General features: G+C 49.3%; 1 protein-coding gene across 4 annotated transcripts in view; it reads left to right on the forward strand.

Moving 5' to 3' along the window:
• The window catches only part of sei (potassium voltage-gated channel seizure), a 241,461-nt gene that overhangs the window by 120,378 nt on the left and 100,175 nt on the right, over positions 1 to 20,908 (forward strand). For all 4 annotated transcript variants that reach the window (XM_089544064.1, XM_089544065.1, XM_089544066.1 and 1 more), the window contains exons 4-5: positions 1,554 to 1,823; positions 9,229 to 9,452. In XM_089544064.1, the coding sequence (XP_089400190.1) occupies positions 1,554 to 1,823; positions 9,229 to 9,452 (494 nt within the window). The remainder of the gene's footprint in view (positions 1 to 1,553; positions 1,824 to 9,228; positions 9,453 to 20,908) is intronic.

The raw sequence follows: 20,908 nt of genomic DNA on the forward strand, positions 1-20,908 counted from the left end.
TGTTAAAACTCTCATATTGCTGCTGAGGTGATCGGCAGCACAATGACTCACTGTGCGCCCGCGGGGATTTCGTGTCCCGAAGTACCAGGGATAGGAAGGGCAGCGACGCGCTGAAGCGACCAATGTCTGCTAGTTCAACATGGCAGCAACAAAAGCTGCCGCGCTTTCGTTCACGATACAAACATGCTGCCACAGTGAGTGCGCGCGGGCAGGCACTGCCCATCTACTTCGCCAGATTTCTGCTTTGTCCACAGCGTAGGAAAATCTCCGGGGTGACCCTAAACTGCCGCTTGGTATTGCGAATGACGAGCTCTTCCGTGCGGACCCTGGCGGTGTCCCCTGTGAAAGCAATGGCATTAGCCCTAGCCGGTGACACGGATAGCTCGCGTGACGCGCTTTCGTGGGCACGCACGCCGCTAAGTCGATCTGCGTCAGCTGCGAGGCTGGGCCTCGGAAGGTCACGCCTAGGTCAGATAGAACGCACGCAGGAGGCGGGCTGCGTCCACGCGTCCGAAACTCCCTGGCTGTCGCCGCGAGGTGGGATGCAGGTAGCCATGCACGCTTGAACATCGGCGTTTTGTTAGGAGGGTAAGCTCGCTGCGCTTACGAAACTTATAGTGGCCTAACTCACACAGTCTTGGTCAGGTTAATCTGCGCAGCCTAGCACCTAGCCGCGCCTAGCCTAACCTGACCTCGCCAAATACATTCTATGGCAATAAAGTTGTTCCTCTCTCTCTCGTCAAATAACTTATATCGTATGATTTCATATCTTTTCTAATCATCCCAGCCAATCCCATCTAATTATATCCTATCCTATCTAATCACCCCCTTCAAACCTATCATATCCTATATATCCTATCAAACATATCCTATCCAGCCCAATCCAATCCACTCGTACCCTATCATGTCATATCATGTCATTACATGCCATATCCTATCCTATCCTATCCTATCCTATCCTATCCTATCCTATCCTATCCTATCCTATCCTATCCTATCCTATCCTATCCTATCCTATCCTATCCTATCCTATCCTATCCTATCCTATCCTATCCTATCCTATCCTATCCTATCCTTTTGATAAACTGCGTGATAAGATGAGGACGTAGTGACGAGAGAGAGAGAGAAAAACTTTATTATGGCAAGTGTGTTTAGACCCCCCTTGGGTCCTTGGACCACCGCACGGTCCCACTCTACGGTCCCACTCTAGTGACGAGAAGAAACACACAGCGCTGTGCGCCTTTTCTCGCCACTCCGTCCTCGTATTTTGGCGCGGTTTTGTTTCTTTAGTGAACGACATGCACCAGCTAGCCTTCAAAAATGGTAACCTTACGTAAAGTAGCGTAGCGTCACCTAACATAACCTTTCCTAACCCTAACCTAACCTACTACATCACAAGCTGTGTCCGACCGAAATAAACCTGATTATTTGAAAGAAAGTGCCTGCCTCATCATAATCGCTTCTGCGAACTTCGTTCCTCTATCGATCACGGACAACTTGCCAGTTTTTCGCGAAGGAAGTGACCGGAAGTTCTCCCTCCTTGTTCTTTGCAGCCCGGGCAGCGGGTCGGAGCCGGTCCCTGCGACTCCGGATGCCCGGCAGTCGCAAGACCTCGTTCGCGCTTTCCAAGTCAACCGTGGAAGGGGACGACGCGGCGCCCGAGTCCCTGCGAGCGCTCGTCGTGTCCGAGACGCCAGAGCAGCAGACCACCACGACGAGCGGCACCACCACCACCTCCAGCGTGGTGACGCGGCCCGCCAAGGCCGTCGCCGTGTTGGCACCTTACGAGCGCCCCGACAGGGGGGCGCTGCTGCACCGCACCGGTATGCCGCCCTCCCATAATCTGCCCTTTCATTGGAACCTAAGCGGTAGTTCGTCTTAACGAGTCGTGGTGTTATACTCCGTCTCACAGTTATTCGCAGGCGAAGCAGTCGTCCACGTTCATCCCTATAAGGTGTGGGGTATCTATACGAAGGTGTGCTAGGTGCGCTTTGCCCACACATAATTAAGCACAACGTGGCTTCTGGCCAGAGCAAGCTGAAGGTACAACTAGGGCTTGTCACCCACCTGCGCTCTCGCTGCGATAGAAGGAAGGCGCAGTTAAATAAGGTCACTAATGTTGATTACTCGGTGAGCTTTGTTACAAAACTTTGCACTAATCTCCAAACTTCAACCCACAGCCCTGCCTAAGCAGCTGGAAGTGGGCCCGCGCAGTCGCGCGCTATGCAACTATATACACACGCGTTCGTGGCAGAGCTATGCGAGCTCACATTGCGCTCGGCCAATCAAAGCGGGTGCCTCGCGCGACGCATCACGAAGAAGAATGTGGAACACGCACTGCACATCTTGGCGACACAGGTCGCATGTCGGTGGCCCATCAAGCGTCGCCACCGCCAATGGCTGGAGAGGACAGAGAACCAGCCAAGTCAGGACCTCCCTACTCTGGTGCGCCAGAGCTGCACAGGCAGGCGACAGAACTCCGTTCAGGCCTGGACACGAGCATATTGCTACATTCCTGGGCACTCTCGTGGCGCCGTCTCCCGGCCGAACTGCCTTAACCGCTATTCTGGCTAGCCTTAGCCATGGTGGCGGGCTGGGCTTCTTCTTCGTCGTTTCTTCTGTGTGGTCCGCTCGGGAGTCCGCTGCTGCCTGGCGCTGCACAGTAAAACATGTCCTGGCCGTCCCGACTGTCTAGCCGTGGCATATTTGGTGGAGCCGGCTGGGTAACAACGTGCGCCTGTTTCACCTCCCGTGTTCTTGGTCCTCTGGCAAATGGCCGGGAATCGAGACGAAAGCACTACGAACGTTGCTGCCGCCCGGGTCGGTGGCGCGGTTTCCCTCGGTTCACTTCCCGCTCGCGACCTCTCTCCGAAAAAGGCTCCAATCTTCACTCGAACTGACCCAATGAGGACGCGAGGTCGAAACGGGAAGAACGGAAGGGAGCGTTGTTGACAGCGATTCTCAGAAGCGCTTCCCATCGAACGAGGACAAGCAGCGCGATCACCTCCATTCCGCTCGCATTAGGGTCGTTAGGGACACCAGCGGATGGGGGAGGGGTCACTAATGAGCAGAACTGATGTAGTGGCCGTGCACACAGGTCGCTTAAGAAGCCGCGATCTCCGCAAACGCCAACCACCTCTCCTGTTTACTGCAACAACCACCACCTAACAGTTAACAGGGTGTTGGAGTAGGAGATTCGGATGCCCTTTCTTGCACCTTTGTGTTACTCGCGCACGCTCGCATGCCGATTTCATTGGTCTGGAAGTGATCGCTTTGCGGCCGTAGCATCCTTTCCCGTTCCTTCGAGTTGTGAGACAAGGTACAATTTCTCACTTCTCGAGTCGCACAGGCACAAAAAGGGCGTATTTAGAATTTTGTGCACGTCGTTTGTCTTGTGTATGTCCGTAGAGTTTCCCCTCATGTAGGCGTTACCATCACCATTGCCAGCATCATAATCTTTCTCGATAAGGTCACGTTCACCGCACGACAGAAGCCGCTCCCCCTGAGGCTTGGTTTTTGCGGCCGGGATGTCGTGAAACTGGGGCGATATGCGCGGAGCACAGCGCCCACTCTTTCGCGCTTCTATAGTCTCTCCTCTTCATTCCGCTTTTTCGTTTTCGTTTCCATTTTATTTAACTTTAATCGTACGGAAGTATTAATGCAGGAGATTATCTGGAGCGATTTGCGCTCCGGAGGAACCAGAACGCCGATTGCCAGTTAAATGCATTGATGCCAGCCGCATCACAGACTCGCGTATAACCAGTGAATTATGCTCGGATTTGGCTTTTTTTTTCTCGCGTTTCATGCAAACCCAGTCTTATGCTTGAAGGCGTTGATAGATGTAGTAATAAAAGTAATTTTATTTAGGACGACCGGCTCTATGGCCTTGAATATGGCGAGGTGTGTGAGAGTGGGTCGGTCCGTTTTGCAAGCAAGCAGCTTTTCGGGTGGTGGGTTGGCGAATTCATGTTCTCGGCTATAGTAACTCCACATCGTGAAAAGGTCGTCTGTGAGTGCAAACCCTTACTGTACCTCAATGAGGCGCACTTGGAATGCTTGAGGAAGATACAAACGTTGGTTGATGTCCTGTGCGGCGCTGTCACGACGACTCACTGGCCTTAGAGATGAACAGGTGTCTATCATCGTCGCTGTGTGTGAGTGTATCGATTAACGTCCGGGAGTCCAGTGATAACCCGTACATTTAGGCTGTACTAAGATGTCATGGTTGAACTTCAGTGAGGTGTTGATGAGTGCCTCCAAAACATGTGCGCGATATGAGTGCTGCCTCTGTCAACAGCTTAGCTATTTGCTGTATGGCGCTTCTGAATCGCTTCGATAGTCAGTTAATGAGGTGTAGTTTGTAGACAGGTACTTGAGTCGCGTTGTAGCCTTCTAGAGGTTAAAGTGTGCGAAACACATGATGTTTCAAGAATGTAACATTTGCCTCTTCTTGTGTGTGCCTGACAATAACCTCGTAGTTGCAAGCAGGAAACAAGATTGTGATAATATATATATTGATGGCATGTATGAATGTTTTAATTGCTAAAAGGCAGTTGTAGATAGCAGTGCGGAATAGAACACACGCCACTTTAAAGCCACGAAAAAGAACAATTTTTACTGCTCTATTTTTGAGCGAATGTGCCTATTTACTTTCAGCTGACACTGCTACTTTGAAAAACAACCTGCGCCTAACTGCTGAAAATACTCTTGAAAGCGCGTTTTATAGTATCCGCCTTTTTTACGTGATATCGGGCCCTCTCGGAAATGCACGGAAACTCGTTGCAAATAAACTCTGGTGGTAGACGCAGGCCCAGTCCGGTTCCCCGAGACTCCAAGTGCGCATGCGAAGTGGCACGTGAGCGGTTTAGAGCTGGCGCCATCTGTCGGCTGTGCCTATCGCTAACAGGAATTGCGCATGCGCAGTACAAGCTAGTGGGTTGTTTTCGATTAGTGGAGCACGAGCAGGAGAGGCGCACATGCATAGAGAGGCCGTGTGTAAAAGACGGATCGCGCATCTATATCGAGTCGTTATGGAAATGTCTTCTTCGGGCGATTGAAAAAAAGGCTGTCTGTAATGCAGGATAACAGTTCAAAAGGAAATAAGAAATTAAGTTGCACTGCAGAACCTGGGAACTATGTGCGCAGATGAAGTCAAGGCTCTCGACTCCTTCTGTTCACTCCAGAGCGACGAGCGTGAGTTGCCTTGTGGAGGAGTGTTCAATAGCTGCTTCACGTCGTCACTTCGGCGGACGCGGCTGTTGCGACCCGCGTATGCTCTTTCAATCTTCACTCTCACATCTTTAAACTCTCCTTTGCCCGCACGCGGCAGCGATTGTCGCTTAGCTTGAGCTAGCGGGCAGGCCCGTGCACTTTCCTTTTCATTATTTCTTCTGTCGCAACAACAACAAGAGCCCCTCCAGATGACGCTTTCGAAAAATGGAGCTTCTTGGTGGAATAAGCATGTGATTGATCGTGACTTCAGTGCTGCATTAACGTTCAGCCTGTGTTGTCTTCATAGTGCCGGACGAATATTCGTCTACATTTCCTCGATCAGCTTTTTACTTGCCACTGAAACTTCGGAGATTGCCGGTTGAGGCCCGACCACTCTCTGTACACAGCGAGTTCATTCTTTCCGTCACCCACGCCTCAAATGCATTCCAAAATAGTAGGCGTAAATGTAACGTGTTGCAGTATGACTAGGGTATGTGACCTCACTGTACAGCAGTGAAGAACTTCTCCCTCGCACGGCGTTCCGTGCACAACGTATGGACTAGATTATTTACCGTAGCACGCAGGTTGAGGACCAGCTCCTAGGTAGATGGATAATTATAACATCCACTTTGCATCGGCGTGGTGAAAATTGTCACCTAACCAATAATCGTTGCATGCTCAGTACTTTCGGATTAACTGCCATTTCTTCTTCCCATTATTAAACTTCTCTCTTCACCTTCTCCGACACTGATCTCCACTAAGAGGCTGGATGGCGTATCGGGGGCTCGAAAGTGAAACCACCGGAAGTAAGCGGCTTCGGCCCAGAAGTCAGTATTTGGCAGTGCATGAAATCGGACCTCAGCGTGGTTTTTGTTGCGGAAGCAACACTACGCTAGTCGCCGAGCCATTTCGCGGAGCCGAGGAAAGGCCATACTGCGCATGCGCGAGGAGCAGTGGCCGGCGCGCCGCCGCCATCGCTGCGCGGGAGACTCAGAGGTGCCGTCGCCGCGCTCGCCAGTCGCCAGTTGCGCATGCGCAGTAGCGCCGCCATGCTAGCGTGCCGGGGCCGCCGACGCTGCCGCGCGCACTTCATCGCCCCTCTCTGTCTCTCCTCGTTGCTTTCGCAATCCTCCAGGTTTAACCAGAGCTAAACCACTGCCAATTTTTTTTCAGCTTCAGTCTCCGTTTTCACCTTGGCATTTTGGCTTTTCGTCTTCTCGTCCTTTTCTACGACAGTGACTACCTGTTGCACCGCCAAATGCGTGAGGAGACCAGCAAAGCCTTCGGGAAAGACGTTTCAAAAATACTTGCCCATTGCGTTGCAATGAGCCGACACTAGCAGTCGGCAGGACGTCGCTACATACAGCACTTTTTTCTTTTTTCCGTTTTGGCAATTTTATGCATCGCAGTGTATATTTATTGATTTGACTTGTTGGTGTAGTGGTGTGCAAGAGTTAGATGGAACGGTGAGTTGCGGACTTAAGTTTGTTCAGGTGAGACTCGTGTTCTCGATGGCCAGTGGCTTGTCTTCGGCATCCACTTGCAGAGCTTCATATCGCTGGCACAGAACACATTTCGGGTACGGGAACGTAAGTATGACAACTAGCGATATCAGAGGACAGTCGGCGTGGCAAATAGGCCACCATAGTATATTTCTGCTGTCAATGTCTGCCTGAATCACAGCATAATGCACTAGATTTCACTGCATTCTATGCCTCTGGCTTAAACGGTAACAAGCAGCTGTAACGCGCATCGAGAGCTTTCGAATAAAATAGACTCCTCTTCCGGCGCAGAAATCGCAAAAGCTGACTACCCTGCTAATATTTATGGAAGCTTTGATGAAATGAGCAAAACTGTGTTGATGTGCGCAAGCTGACCTTTCTTTTCTTTTTTGGCATGTGCAATAATTTGTCAAGTATCCAGAGGAATGTATCATTCAACTGGTGACACGCAGCCTCAAGGTTAGCATGGCCGCTGGCATAGCACTCGATTTTCGGAGCATAAAAGAAAGGATCCCAAGGAATTGGTGTTTAAATAAAGCACGGCAAAACTTGTCTTCTGTAAGCTCTACAACTGAGCTGTGCTCACAACGATAATTTGCTGATGCTATCGGCGCATCGCCATGCAGGCGGCGAAAACATAACTCTATTTATGGTGATTCTTAACGGCTAGCAGGAAGGGTAAATAGCACATTAAAACTGGAACTGCATGCGAGCCACACGCCCAACGCTTGCAATTGTCCAGAAATGTTTTAACTGCGATAGGCTACCTAGACGGCAACGATAGCACGAGCCGGGACAATTAACATGAATGTTAAACTAAACGGCGCGACTAACGCATCGATTTCACTTCTATGATTACGCAAAGCTTGCTGCAACGAAGCAGCGCTATGGAAGTATGCTCGGCAAAATGCTCGGCACGGGCAGTAAATCGCGGTTATCTTGCAGACGTGGCCACGGAGCTACCGCAACTCCGCAGTTTCTAAAGAAACGCCCACACTGCGGCGCGGCAGTCGGCAGAAAATGGCCGCGCGCGAGTGCGGCGCTGGATTTCGGTCCATAAACTCATCGCCCTCATCCTTTCTACATGTTGTGCGGCTGCTTGTCTCCTCTTATCGCTGTTTCTTAAGACTCCCTTCCTGCCGGCGGCATCCTTGCGACCGCCTGGTGTTAAGAATTCAGGTTGGTGTTATTTGGCACCAGTTGTCACGCGACGTCCCTTTACTAGCGCTCGTTAGTTCTCATCTTGTCACAGCGCAACTCCAGCGCATAGGATGTCCCGACGCGTGTCGCAGGACGCTCGCCATCTGGAAGGGGTGCGCGACGCCTACTACGGCTTGAGTGACCGAAGAGCACTGGGTCGGAACCTCAAGACGCTCGCAACTCTGAGTTTAGTGGCGTCCCCCACTCCCGCGGCCGCAAGAATGTTTCAATTCGTAACGAACTCGTAAGAAACGAGTATATGTAGTTTGTTTACAAACAACTTTAAGGAACATGGCGGCCAGAAGAGCGGTGTCTCGGACAGCCATTATGCGACGAGCAGCGTGGGACTGTCGTCATTAAAGATGCCCGGCTGTGAATTAGGTTCTTTATGCGTCTACAGGTATGTCAGTAATTTAGCTGCGGGTAGGTTACAAATGCCCGTGCACTACCTTTAGCGTATTGCTAAGACTTTCTTGCTCGCCTTATTCCAACACGTCTAGGGTAGTGTGTTTGGTGCACATGACATTGTAAACGACAAATGTTTGTTTGTGTAGCCTGAGGTAAGCTGAAATAGTGTTGACAGAGGGCAGCTGTTTTCTCTGCTTTTGGTATCAAGAAATAGTCAAAAATAGGGCATATCAGGGGTAAGAAGACGCTTTTTAAGGGTCTTTCCTCGACATCGCCTGTGATGCTTCGCTACTGTATTCCGCGAAGAATACCTCTAGACGTTGCCATTTACCAACATGCGCCTAACGATGGCAGAGGGTAGTGGTCGCGGCTTTTGATGACTAGATTGTTTCTGTGCTTATTCTTTTTTCTGTACCCAAAAGCACTCAACTAAACTGAGCAAAGGGAACGGAGCGAATTGGAGGCACGAAGAGTGCGCAGCAAACTTTTGTCCATACTGGTGAACAGCGCAAAAAAGGCGGGACAACGACAAGACAAGCGCTGTCGTTGTCCCGCCTTTTTTGAGCTGTTCACCAGTATGAATGCATACCAACTCGCCCAGATCTCAGCCTTACTAAACTTTTGTCCATCAGCCGATATTGGAGTGTTAGTTTATTAACTGTTTTCAGAACATGGGTTTGTTAACACGTGTAAAATTTTTGCAAAGCAAGCGATCGCTTTGTCTTCGTATTGTGCGCCATTCTGCGTTCTGCGCTGGTAACTTCAGAGTAGATGTGGGATGTGTGTGCGTGGACAAGATGTATACCGCCTTGGATACGGCATGTAGTTGATGTGCAGGTTCTGTCTGTGAGCTTCGACCTGCCCAGTGTGCGATTCACGCCCTGTCTTTCCCATTGCTCGCTCGCAGCCAACAGCGTGGGCAGCCGGGCGCTGCCGAACGCGTCCTCCGAGTCCGACCTGGGGCGCTTCGCCGCCCTGACGGGTCAGACGCGGGCCAAGTCTCCCTCCCTGAGCCAGGTGACGGTCGATCCCCGCAAGGACAACTCACACTCGTCCACCGCCTCCAAGCTGGTCCTCAAGGAGGTCCAGTCGCACAGCTTCAAGCAGCACGTCGGAGAGAAGGTGGCCCAGGTGAGCGGGAGACGGTGACGACCGGTTCGACACCCTCCGCAAGTCGGCCTCTATGCTGAAATCCATGCTTACGTCGTTAATGCGCGAAAACTTCAGATAACGATTCCAGCAGCCAACGCGCAGAATACTACGGCTACGGCACTTACAGGACGTGCATCCGTGCCTTACGGCCAGATTTTGGAAAGTTCGCATTTTCGCCTCTTTTTCTCTTTTGCTCAGTATATTTAAGGTCCCTTGCTTACAGTTCAATCTTTTTTCTGGGAATGCGCCAGGCATTGCACTATGCTGTAAACGAAGAATACCAAAAGTCTTGGGGTGTGAGAGCATGCCTTTAACCAACCTGAATTATGGCCGTATGCCGGTTTGAAACGAAGTCGTGCAACCAGTGAGCATCACCAGCTGAGACAAGCTCACACTGGAATAGAGAATCTCAGCCTTTTGCTATATCTTAATCTTCTGCCAGGGTATATGGTACAAGAAGGCAGATAGCGCAGGTTCCAGGTTGTCTAACGATCATACACGCTGTAGATAGCTCAATATTAAGTTTCGTAATTTTATGAAAATTGTGTTGTAGCCATCAGAATGTGTCAAAGATATGAACAGCTTTGGTTTATCAGTCGACGGACGTAGTCTCGTTTTAGAAGGGTGGCTCCGGTATGGAAAGTTGCTAGTAAGGCAACCATTCATGAAATCCTTGTCTTCATGCGGTGAACACACTACGAGTTCTTTTAGTCTGGCAGTCTGACTAACTTAGTGTGAAGTACTTATGTCTGTCGTCGCGCAGTGCTCGCCCATGGGATGCGGAAGCTGCGGCAGGGCGCGCTTTAGGTGCGCGATTGAACTGTCCCCTTACGGAGATCGTTTTGGCTACAGTCTTGCATGTGTACGAGGGTTATATATCAGGCAAGAATCTACAGGAGACAACTCACAGAGTACGTATATGAATCTCATTACGCACGGTCCTGATTACTTTGTCTGAACAACTCTACGAATGCATTAATACTTCAATTCCTTCGTTTTTAATCAATACCTTTAATTCATGTCACGTGGAAACTGCACTGGTACCTGGAAAAAGCAACTAGGAAACAGGCAGTGATGCTGTATCGAACATTCGCTACTGTGTGACACCTCTCGTATAAAACATTACAGCTAACCGGGCATTCAGTCCATCATACCCCGAGGGCTACTTCGAAGATCAAAACGCGATAGTTTCATTCCTTCTGGCGTTGGGTTTCCTTAAATTTAGGGAGAGCAAGCAGCTTTGCTAGCATCCAGGCCTGCTTGGGCAAAATTACATATAAAACCTTTGACCGTACTGTATTCACATCTAAGAGGCTAAAGTTGTGTCTGTGTAGCACAGCTACAAGCATTAACTTTTTCGTGTGCTTGAATTTTAACAGATCCATTTGATTTTCAGACGAGCGAGGTATTTAAACCTACACTCAAGTAGCAGATTTTGAAAAAAAAATCTACTCGATCATATTTGCCCTACAAGCTACTATGAGAAACTGCTTCGTCGTGTGCGAGCTATTTGTTTCAGCAGTATGAAAATGCTAGCAGGCTGCCCGTGGTTTACTCGTCCTTGTCATAACTAGGTCGCGGTTAAGTCGTTAGCTCCTTGTTTTTAAGGCGGGCACACGAACATAAATCCCTATATTGGCATGGAAATTTATTCACTCTTTCCCTCTTTCGACAAGAGAACGAAAATGGAACTAGCAGTGTTAGAGCACCCGAATCGAGCGCGTAAAGAACTGGTTTCTAAATCTAGAGCTGCCGGGAACCTGCCGATTTTTCTAACTGGCATGTGGTCACCTGCCGGCCAATCGTATCTCTTCCTGCGCCCTATATGAAGCAGATAAAGCCTGCACGGCCACTCTACAGCTGTTATAAGGCACACTTTCTATTTTGTGTTCTCACGGTAACTGCGCAATCGGTTTAAATAGGTGCAATAATTTAGTGCTTATGATATATTTTCAAGATTTTTTTTGCAGCACAGTGACACTCACATACACGCATGTCACCGCCGGGCATCACTGCTTACTTCGAACTGACAGCGGAACACAAACGCACTTGTGTCTTGCGTCGTAGCGTGCTTGTGCTTCGAAATGCACATGCCGCCTTGACTGGTTACCTCTTGTGGAGCTTTCAACGCAGCAGCTTGGCTAAGCTTTCAGTGGCGCTCCGCTAACCGCTTTGCGTCAGCGCTAACGCTTGACACGTAAAAGTGAGAAAATGAGAAAGCGAATCTACGAGGTATTCCTTTTTTGGGAGCTCAAAAAGTAAACGTTGAACAAGAATATTCGGCCAAAAGGAATCTTTAACTCGCCAAGCGAAATGCGCGGAACAATTGTGCGGAATCTTTTATGCCGGGTCGTTAGTAAACGGTCGACAGAAATAACACAAGAACCATTGCACAGCCCAAAATTCCGTTTTTGTTTGTGCATCTTTTTTCTCCGAGCTGTATTCAAAGCTAGCTCAGGTGTTGAACCTGACCCGCAGTTCCGGGACTTCCTTCATTTAGGCATCCCTAACCGTGAGGAAAACGAAAGGAATAGCGGCGCTCTCAACAAATTTACTGCTTTGTTATTGGAGCCAGCAGCACTCTAATGACGGCTGTTTGCCTTTACTCGCCGTCGTAAAGTCACCCTGAAAGAAAGAATTCCGGTCGTACAGTCGCGGGTAAAAAAGATTAGCACACACGACGGAACACCAGAGTGCCGGAATGACAACGCGTGGCGCTGCGGGTGGCGAAGAGGCTGATAACGAGAGTGCCGGGCCGTTCCCATTCTACAGTATTAGGAGGGTTCAGTGGACTGGAACGAACTGCAAAATTACTGGCTAAAAGCAGGGCTATCATCTATTGTTCCCGCGAGTTCCTTTTCACAAACCATCGCGGACATAACAAAACAGTAATAAAAAGAAGCAATCTTTGCTCATGATAACCGAGCCAAAATAAATGCCGCAAGCACAGTCACGTAGGGTCGGCACTTCAACGCTCAGGCGGTGCACGCTTGATAAAGCTTACTTCCTGCCGTCCCCCCCTAGGCTGCAAACATGGAAGCGGCCCGTTAGGCAGGTCTGCGTACCGCAGTGCCGCGTGGTGAGATATACGAATTCTAATCGCCAGTGATCTGTGCTAATATTTTTTGCTCGCGACTGTACTCAATTGGTCCATTGCCTGCACTTCCCATTAATAGCAACACTAGCCTCCGCACACTACGCGTACACCTAACTTTAGTGGCAAGTTAAAGGCGAGCTATTTCTTTGTGTTATTTTCACAGTTGAACTGCTTACTTTGACAACGCACAAACGCGAGTGTTATAGGAGCTGCATATCACCAGGTGCAACGTGAGTGAGCAATTTGCTGTAAAGAGAATTTATGAACGCGGCGTTCTTGTGCTGTTCGCGGTGTAGAGGGCTTCTCGGGGCTTCTTGCGGCTATCGACGTTCTTGTTCGTAATGCAATGAGCTCCTATGCACTCATTACGGTTAGCATTACGGTTAAGTTAACAGAACGCAGTGCTGCCGGTCACGGCGCAGTACATAGTACACCGGTGCCTTACAGCTGCACCCAAAGGCTTATACGCGAGCACAGTATGTCTGCTAAATCCTACAGGTTGCGTGACAGGGAGTTTTGATCTCACAACCGTTATTCGTTTGTCCCACTTGTGTATGCCAGGATGCGCAGTGTCAGGTCGACATCTGTCATGCGAGCCATTACATAGCGCACCGAGGGTTTGTACGTAGTTCACATAGGACGAATACTGGAATATTACTTGCGATTATCTTTTAAGTTGGCTAGGATAAGCCGAATGTTAGGTCTTGATGAAAATGACGGCTACGTGTATCTCAATAGGAACCACGACATATATTCTGCTGTTTAACAAGAAGGTCATCAACCGAGCCTGCCCCATATTTCTTTACGAATTCAACAACCTCGATTATCTGACACCGTTCGAAATACTGTCAAATAGTGTATACGCTCCTTGCATAAGGACTCACCGTTTGCATTAGTCAAATGTAAATAGTAAAGGTTAGGAACAGCTGGGGATAAGAGTTAATGGAGAATACCACAATAACATATGATTCGCTGATGACATCGCCTTGCTTAAATCACTCAGGATATGAATTCCAAGGCATGATCAATGCCCTAGACATGCAAAGCAGAACGGCAGGTCTAAAAATTATTATGCAGAAAACTAAAGTGATGTTAAACGGTCTCGGAAGGAAACGGCAATCTACATTGGGCAGCGAGGCGCCGGAAGGGAAATAATTAGAAGAATAAGGATGGTGTAGGCAGCATTGGGTAGGTACTCTCATTTGATGAATGGCAGTTTACCAATCTCGCTCAAGAGAAAAGTATATGACAGCTGTAATTTACCGGTACACACCTGTGGGGCGGAAACGTGGAGGCTAACGGAAAGGGTTTAACAATAAGGAGTTCAAGGCAGCGAGCTATGGAAAAGAAAATGATTGGTGCAACGTTAAGGGACACGAAGAAAGCAGGGTGGGTCAGGGATCAAGCGCGAGGTAATGACGTCCTAGTCGAAATAAAGAAGGAGAAAGAGGAAGAAGGGCTGATCTTGTAATGCGAAGGCTTATGTGTAGCGGAACTGAATTCCAAGAGAGGGCACGCGTAGCACGGAGCGGCAGAAAGTTAGGTGGGCGGATGAGATTAAGAAGTTTGCGGAGATAGGGTGACCGCAGCTGGCACAGGGCAGGGTTAGTTGGAGAGACATTGGAGAGGTCTTTGTCCTGCAGTGGGCGTAGTCAGGCTGATGACTGCTGTGAACACGAATTACCGAAACACGGAGTAAAAAGGGAGTAAGATTCTCTACAGAACACTACCTAATAGGGGCAGAGTATGTTGCGCAATCCTCAGGGTATAGTTGGCGGCGGAAACAAATTCCCTCTTCAAAACATGCGAAGTTAATGTAGTTACCAGTGTCTTAACCGATGTTTCCATCTCCTGTAATTGCTAACCTAAGGACGTACGGTGCCGCGACACCTTCCACTGCTGACTGAATCAAGTTGCTATCTTTTCAATTGGAAATATGCCTCCGTTGCCAACAGTAAGTATTTCGTGTATTTAGAGATCGAAATCTTCCCCGGAACTTGGGCACCATATCCTGCCCTTAAAAGAGAGTGGGCTAGGGGACAGTTTACTCCTTTTTTTTACTTCTTTATAGGGTAATTTATGTTTACAGTGATAGTGGCTGGGCTCTGCTCTCTGTTTTGTGAAAAAGCGCTCACCGTTGTGAAAGCTAAGTATGACCTTCGGGATTTGTTTACAAAGCGCATCGCGCGAACGAGTATGCTTACCAGAGGCTTCCCCATATCGTTACATCGGCTGCCGGGACTGGACCACGCAAGAGTGTCAGGATCGAACTCGCTGCTCATGCATGGTTTTCAGGCGCCTTCTCCAGTTCTCATCGCAGGGTTTAGCGCGCCACAGGATTCTGTCGCGGGTTCCAGGAATGGTGCTCAATGGTTTAGTCAGGTGCCTGCGCTTTCGTGTAACTAGACGCGGTTGAACGTTATGGCACTGTGACTTTTCAGACGAGTCGTGGATGTTTCACTGCGTTTTACGCTGAAGGTGTTCAAAGAGGGACAGTGCTGGTGTGCTAGAGGCACACGGTATGTATTGTGACATCTGACGATAGTCAAAACAGGGCCACATCACTTACAGCATCTACCGCAGCTCTGCTTCCTGCATACTGGCGAAGAAGGAAACACAAAGTTCGGTTTTACTCGGTGTGCACTGGAAATGTTGGAAGTTTTTTTTTATTCGAGATGTTTGTCATTAGGCATAATGTAAAAGGGAAAGAAAGTGGTTCTCCCGGTCAGTGGGCTGCACATGCAATCACTTGTCTTAGGCTTTGAGTTCCTGGCTCCTAGCCACTAGCAGTTAGCATTAAAAGGAATAACGTTGAAAAGAACTTGGTCTGTCGGTGAACTATGTCGTAGAAAAATCGCATGTGCTTTTCGGGGAGGTGAAGCGATATTTCAGGCGCGTGATAAAGAAGTTTCGGGTAAGTAAGGCTCTTTTTGTGATGGGTAATGGTTGATCCTGTCGTCAATACCGTCTTGTCACGAATCGCGAGAAGCCCGTGTAGCGCACCTGGCAACCGATCGGCTTAGTGACTGCGTTGCGAGACTGTTCAACCCGTAGACTAAAGCAAGTGGCTACATGATTCGTCGCCTTAAATGAAGCGCCAGTAAAAGGGACGAAGGATTAATGTGACGGTGAGAGCCCTGAGAGGAGGAGGAACATGAGAAGAGAACCGAAGTTTGTGAGTTATTACAATGCATGTGGCTGTGCGTCTTTATTCACGGAGTCGATTATTTTAGAAAGAACAGCAAGACAGTGACCCTTGAGGCTATCCGCATCGCACAAAATAATGAAAAGGGCTTCCGTCGACTGTCAGTGAAGACTAGTACTGCGAAACTAGGGAGGAGTGACACTGTATAATACTGTCGTATATGTAAATCCTTGCACTTGTGGAGTGTGATGATTCGGTCGTTATATTCTTCAGTTTATTTGTCATCATTCTGGCCTCTGAATTCTGAAGCGGTGTAGAATTCAAAGCTCGAAGTGCCGAAGGTGCACAGTGCTTTTCGTACACACGAGATGGCGTAGAGCTTTCTTGCTTCTTCTGTTGGCTGCTTTTATTTGTTTGCCAGTTTAGTCCGTTTTTTCCTCCTCGGTTTCGCTAATGTGTTCGATGAAAATTTGCGTCCTCTCTGAGTCGTATTTTATTCGAGCTACCCGGAGAGCTTGAAAGACGTTGCGCGTAGCGCGTATGGACGTAGCGGGTGTGGACAACAACAAGCGGAGCTCAGGCCACTGGCGCGTCCGAGCCGCTTGCGCGCGCACGAGAGCAGCTGTGCTTCTTCCGTCGCGTATCGCGTCGTGCGCGTCTGTCCCTCGGTCGGGACGAGGAAGAAGCGATCACCGCGCAAGAACAATGCTGCCAGTCCGACGACGCCATGCTGCGGCGCACTGCGGGAAGCCAGCGAAGCTCGCCTGACGCTGTGCCCGACAGCACGACCGTGGCGTGCACGCCGACCAGCAGCCTGCGCTCGGCTCGCCTCCTGGACACGGACTCGGTAAGAGCGGTCCGGTAGTCGCCACATTTTGGCACGGCTTTGGCGAATATGCAGGTCCGGTGAAAGAGCGCCAAATGCGCGGTCATAGGCAGAACAGGCAGAAGCATCGTTCGTGATGTCTGTCCTACTTGCGACCGTGTCTTCATCTTTGTTTTACCAGCACTCGACATGAACCAAATCGCTTAACGTCGCACTTAAATGAAGAAACTGGTCTTCTGAGCAGCTAGAGACAGTGCGCGCTTTCTTTTGGTGATTTTACGCAGGGTCGTTGCCGCAAGTGCGGATGTGATTAATGCTTTATAGCAGCTCAAAGTTGTGTGGTAAGACAAAGGGCCTACTGGCAAACGCGCGAAAGGTTCGGCAAGCCATCGCATTCCTGCAAGAACTTTCCTCTACCGTCTTCAGGGATGGGCTTCGTCGGTGCTGCCACATCGTCCAGTTGACACTTATTTACAGCAAGTTCGTCCGCGAGAGTCCGTAAGCGACAGTCTTAGTCCGCTCGTCAGCAGAAAATAAAGAAAGCTTAGTCTGCTTGAAAATGTTGGTGATTCAAGCTAAGCTGCCGCAGTGCGAATCGAAGCAGGTAACAATAAGTTAATTAGACAAATGCACAAACTTTCTCCGTGGTCCTGTGACGTTGGTACAACTCAATACGTAGAGCAGACTTTTCAATACGCTTGATACGCAGCAAGCTGTAATAGCGGCTGCAAATTTAATGAGGCCTCTGATATAACCAACGCATAAATGACACATAGCAGGCAATAATCAATAAAAGCAAATTGTGTGGTCATGTTCAGGAAATGCCCGTTTCGTAGGCCCTGCTCACAATTATAAAGCGCAGGAAGAATGACTTCCTATGCGGTCCAAACATGTGTTTAAGACAGCAAATTTACCACGAGAGCAGAGGAAAAATTGTCACGTTTCCTTCTTATGAGCCAGTTCGCAACCAACACTTCCAAACCGGTCATGTAATACACGTTTTGAAATAAATTATGAGGTCATCCGCCGCCTATGTGCTATCACAGGAAAGGTTCGGCCGTCCTCTTCGACTTCATTTTGGCCCGCAAAGCCTCTTTTCACACGTCTGTCATTGTGAGTCATTTATTGCGTGCTTCTCTTTTTACCGACGCCGCTTCCCATCACGTCGTCGTGAGCTTGTTTTAAAAGGAAGGAAACCATGCGGGCGGATATGCGCGTCGTGTTACTAGGCTCACACGGGCGACAAGACCGTGCGAACAGAAGGAGGGCACCGAGAGGCTCCCTCACCGCTGCTCTCGCAAATTCGAATTGCAGTGTCTAAAATGAAAGGAAATTCTTTCGGGCAGCATTTTTTTCTACCATCCCACACAGGGATTTCTGCCGTACTTCCATTAGATGTTAACACCCCACGGCAGCACTCGCGTAGACTTGCAGCAGTCATGAAAGTACAATATATGACGCAAGAAAATGTGCAAGGATAAGAAACGAGATAGGAAGACGTAAAGACGGCAAAGAAAGAAAGAGAGAGAGAGAGGAATAACATTAGCGGGCAGCACAGATGAACAGAGAATCAATCGGATTTTCCCCTCCGCGCGTAGCGATGCGGGAAGAAATGATCTGCAGTATACGTGCGAGGCTTTCACCGTCGCTGACCCCTCTTGACACAGCAAGACGTTCAGGAAGCAGTAAGGGAGGCGAACAGAGAGTGAAAGGCAAAAAGGAAAACAATGATGGGCTTCTTCCTCGTCTCCATCGTTCCGGTGACGGCGGTTGCACATCTTTGCACTGCAGCATAGCGCGAGGCCCCCGGCGGTGTCCCGATGTTTACCAGGCGACGGAGGACAGGGATCGCACTCCGCTGCTGCCGCCTTTCTCCGCCTACTGCACACGGCGCATCCGGCGGCGGCAACGGCGACGGTAGTGAAACGACCGTTTTCCGAGCGGTCATTTGCAAAGTTGGCGATCCGTCACTAGAGGCTGCGGGCGGCTGAGAAAAAGGGTCGCGGGATGGGCAGGACCCGGAGAATGTTGTTCTCTTCTTTGCGTATATACGGGCGCTTCTTGTCCCTCGCCTAGGCTCATTTCCGGCGGCCGCGCGGATATCGATTCGGATCCGAGTGAACGCAGTCCGAGTAGGGTGTGAGAGAGCAGGGGAGGGCATACGCCGTCGCTCTTCGCGCTGACCGCCGCCGCCCCTCGCGCGACGCCGTATCCATCGCCCTTAACGCTGCACCGTTATTGCCTTCCTTCCCTCAAACCTGGTTTTTTTCTTTGCGCTCTCTCACTTCGCTTTCGAGGAGAGAGGCTTTCTTTTTTTTTTTCCTCGCTTTCGTAGTCTCGCTTTGCGACGAGAACGTAGCGGCACCGCAAGAAAAAGGAAACGAAGATAGGAAAAAAAAAACGAAGAGGAACCATTTGCTTCCTACGCCTCATGAGAGAATGTGGGTGTAAGAATATCGTTCCCCTCCCTCTCAGCTCCACTCCTCGCTTTCCCGTGGGTAGGTCCTGTCCCCATAGGGCGCACAGCCTGCAATTGCTGGGAAACCTCCGTTAAGCGATCAGGCTGCCCGTATATCGAAGAAAAAAAAAAGAAATCGAATAATGACGATAGCAGAACGGAACTAATCGCGCCGGGAACAAGCGAATTCGCGTGACACACGTATGGACGATCTGAGCGCGGCTTGCCTTGAGGAGCACGTACACTGACTGCCTATCTCTCTCTCTCAGCCGCAGGTGTGCGACGGCCGCCTCACTTGCGCAACTGACGAGCGGACTGCTTGGAGGCTCACTTTAGCTTCTTTTGTACCTTCGCGGTTTTCGTAGGCGCACCGTACGTCATTACATTGGCAGTTACGTAGGCAACGATGCCTCGTAGTTCTGTTGATGGCAGACTGAAAATGACACTAAGCCTAGCGCGGTTATAATTAATTCAGGAGGCTAGAGGCGATGGCACTGCAGTGTTTTCAAATTTTATTGCCTTCTTTTAGTAGAATTCGACAATGTGCTACGTCGAGTAAACCGCGCACTACGAAGACGCAGACTAACTATTACCTAAGCGAGCTGTGGGGCATGTGACAATTCAATGCCCCCTTTTTGACAGCTTCTTTCGAGGTCGTTCCAGACGCGCTTAAAAGAGAACGTACTGCGTAACAGGCAGTGAACACAAGTGAAAGCGTTTACACAATCCTTTGAGCGTCCTGGATTCATCAGCATTCGTTCGGGCCACTTGAATGCCGAACAATCAGGACGATCTGCCTCCCATCGAAAGCCGAAAGACAGAACTGAAGGTGCAATAGACGTAAACAATTTTATCTGCCTTCCTTACAGGCAAACAGATGTATCGGCTGCCGACTTTCTCAGCACTATGCATTACTATTGAATATCTGTGCATCAAAAGAGCGCTAGTCTGTGGTTGTGTACTGCCGAAAGAAACGTTTTATTTTGGTCTTGTTACAACAGGAGTTGAAAAATTCGACAACTTTTGGGAATAAAAGATGAAAACGTAAAGCTGAGAGCTTAGCCAAAAAAGTTCCTGCGTTTAGCGCTTTACATTCATGTAGGTTTACCAAGACCGTTATTCAGTAGTGGTGCAAAAAAAAAATATAATAATGAAGTGATGCAACACAGGGCAGCTAGCTGCTGGCGCCTAAGTAGCGTCTATCTTCTTTAAATTTCAGCTTGCTGTTTCATGTTTCCTCTACTTTTAAGCCGTTTGCACTCACCAACAATACCTCCATTCTGCCTTTATATATGGCATGCCTCTTTCAATTAGGTTTTAAGAGTGTTAGCTCTTACTCATAACGTTTCGAGATTTCGTAAGGTCTGCTACCACCTTGAGATCACAGCGCCATCTGTGGCAGCAACTAGAAAACAGCACATCTCGCATTGAGACTTGTAGTGCCATCTACAATAGCATTGTAGAAACAACCGCCTGTCGCGTGCCAATAATGACGTCATGGACCATTATGGGGTAGAGAGGTGGAACTATGTGAGTATGACGTCAGGGGACGAAATGGCGGCACAGTTTCGGTAGCTAACGCTCGTTACTTCAATGTCTTCCAGACGGTGGTGGCCTTTTTTTTCTTTGTGCTGAACGCAGATTTTCTTGCAGCGATTGATATGGCCTATCTGTATACATCTGGTGCCGAGGATTGAGGGAGCCTCTAGAAAGAGTAGGTTTGGGCCGACTATGTTGTACTTGTTTTTAAGCGTTTCGTGGAGAAGTTGAGCCACTTCTTATCCCGGCGGCTGCTTTTCTCTGAGCTCCGTGTAAAAAAAAAAAGAAGTAGCGGAAAGAGAGAAGAATAGAAATTAGTCAAAGAGTCAATATGAAGAGCGCTGTTGCGCAACACCCTTAATCGACTAGA

The sequence above is a fragment of the Amblyomma mixtum genome, chromosome 5 (assembly GCF_055824585.1).
Source record: "Amblyomma mixtum isolate Tamu chromosome 5, ASM5582458v1, whole genome shotgun sequence".
Classification (NCBI taxonomy): Eukaryota; Metazoa; Arthropoda; class Arachnida; order Ixodida; family Ixodidae; genus Amblyomma; species Amblyomma mixtum.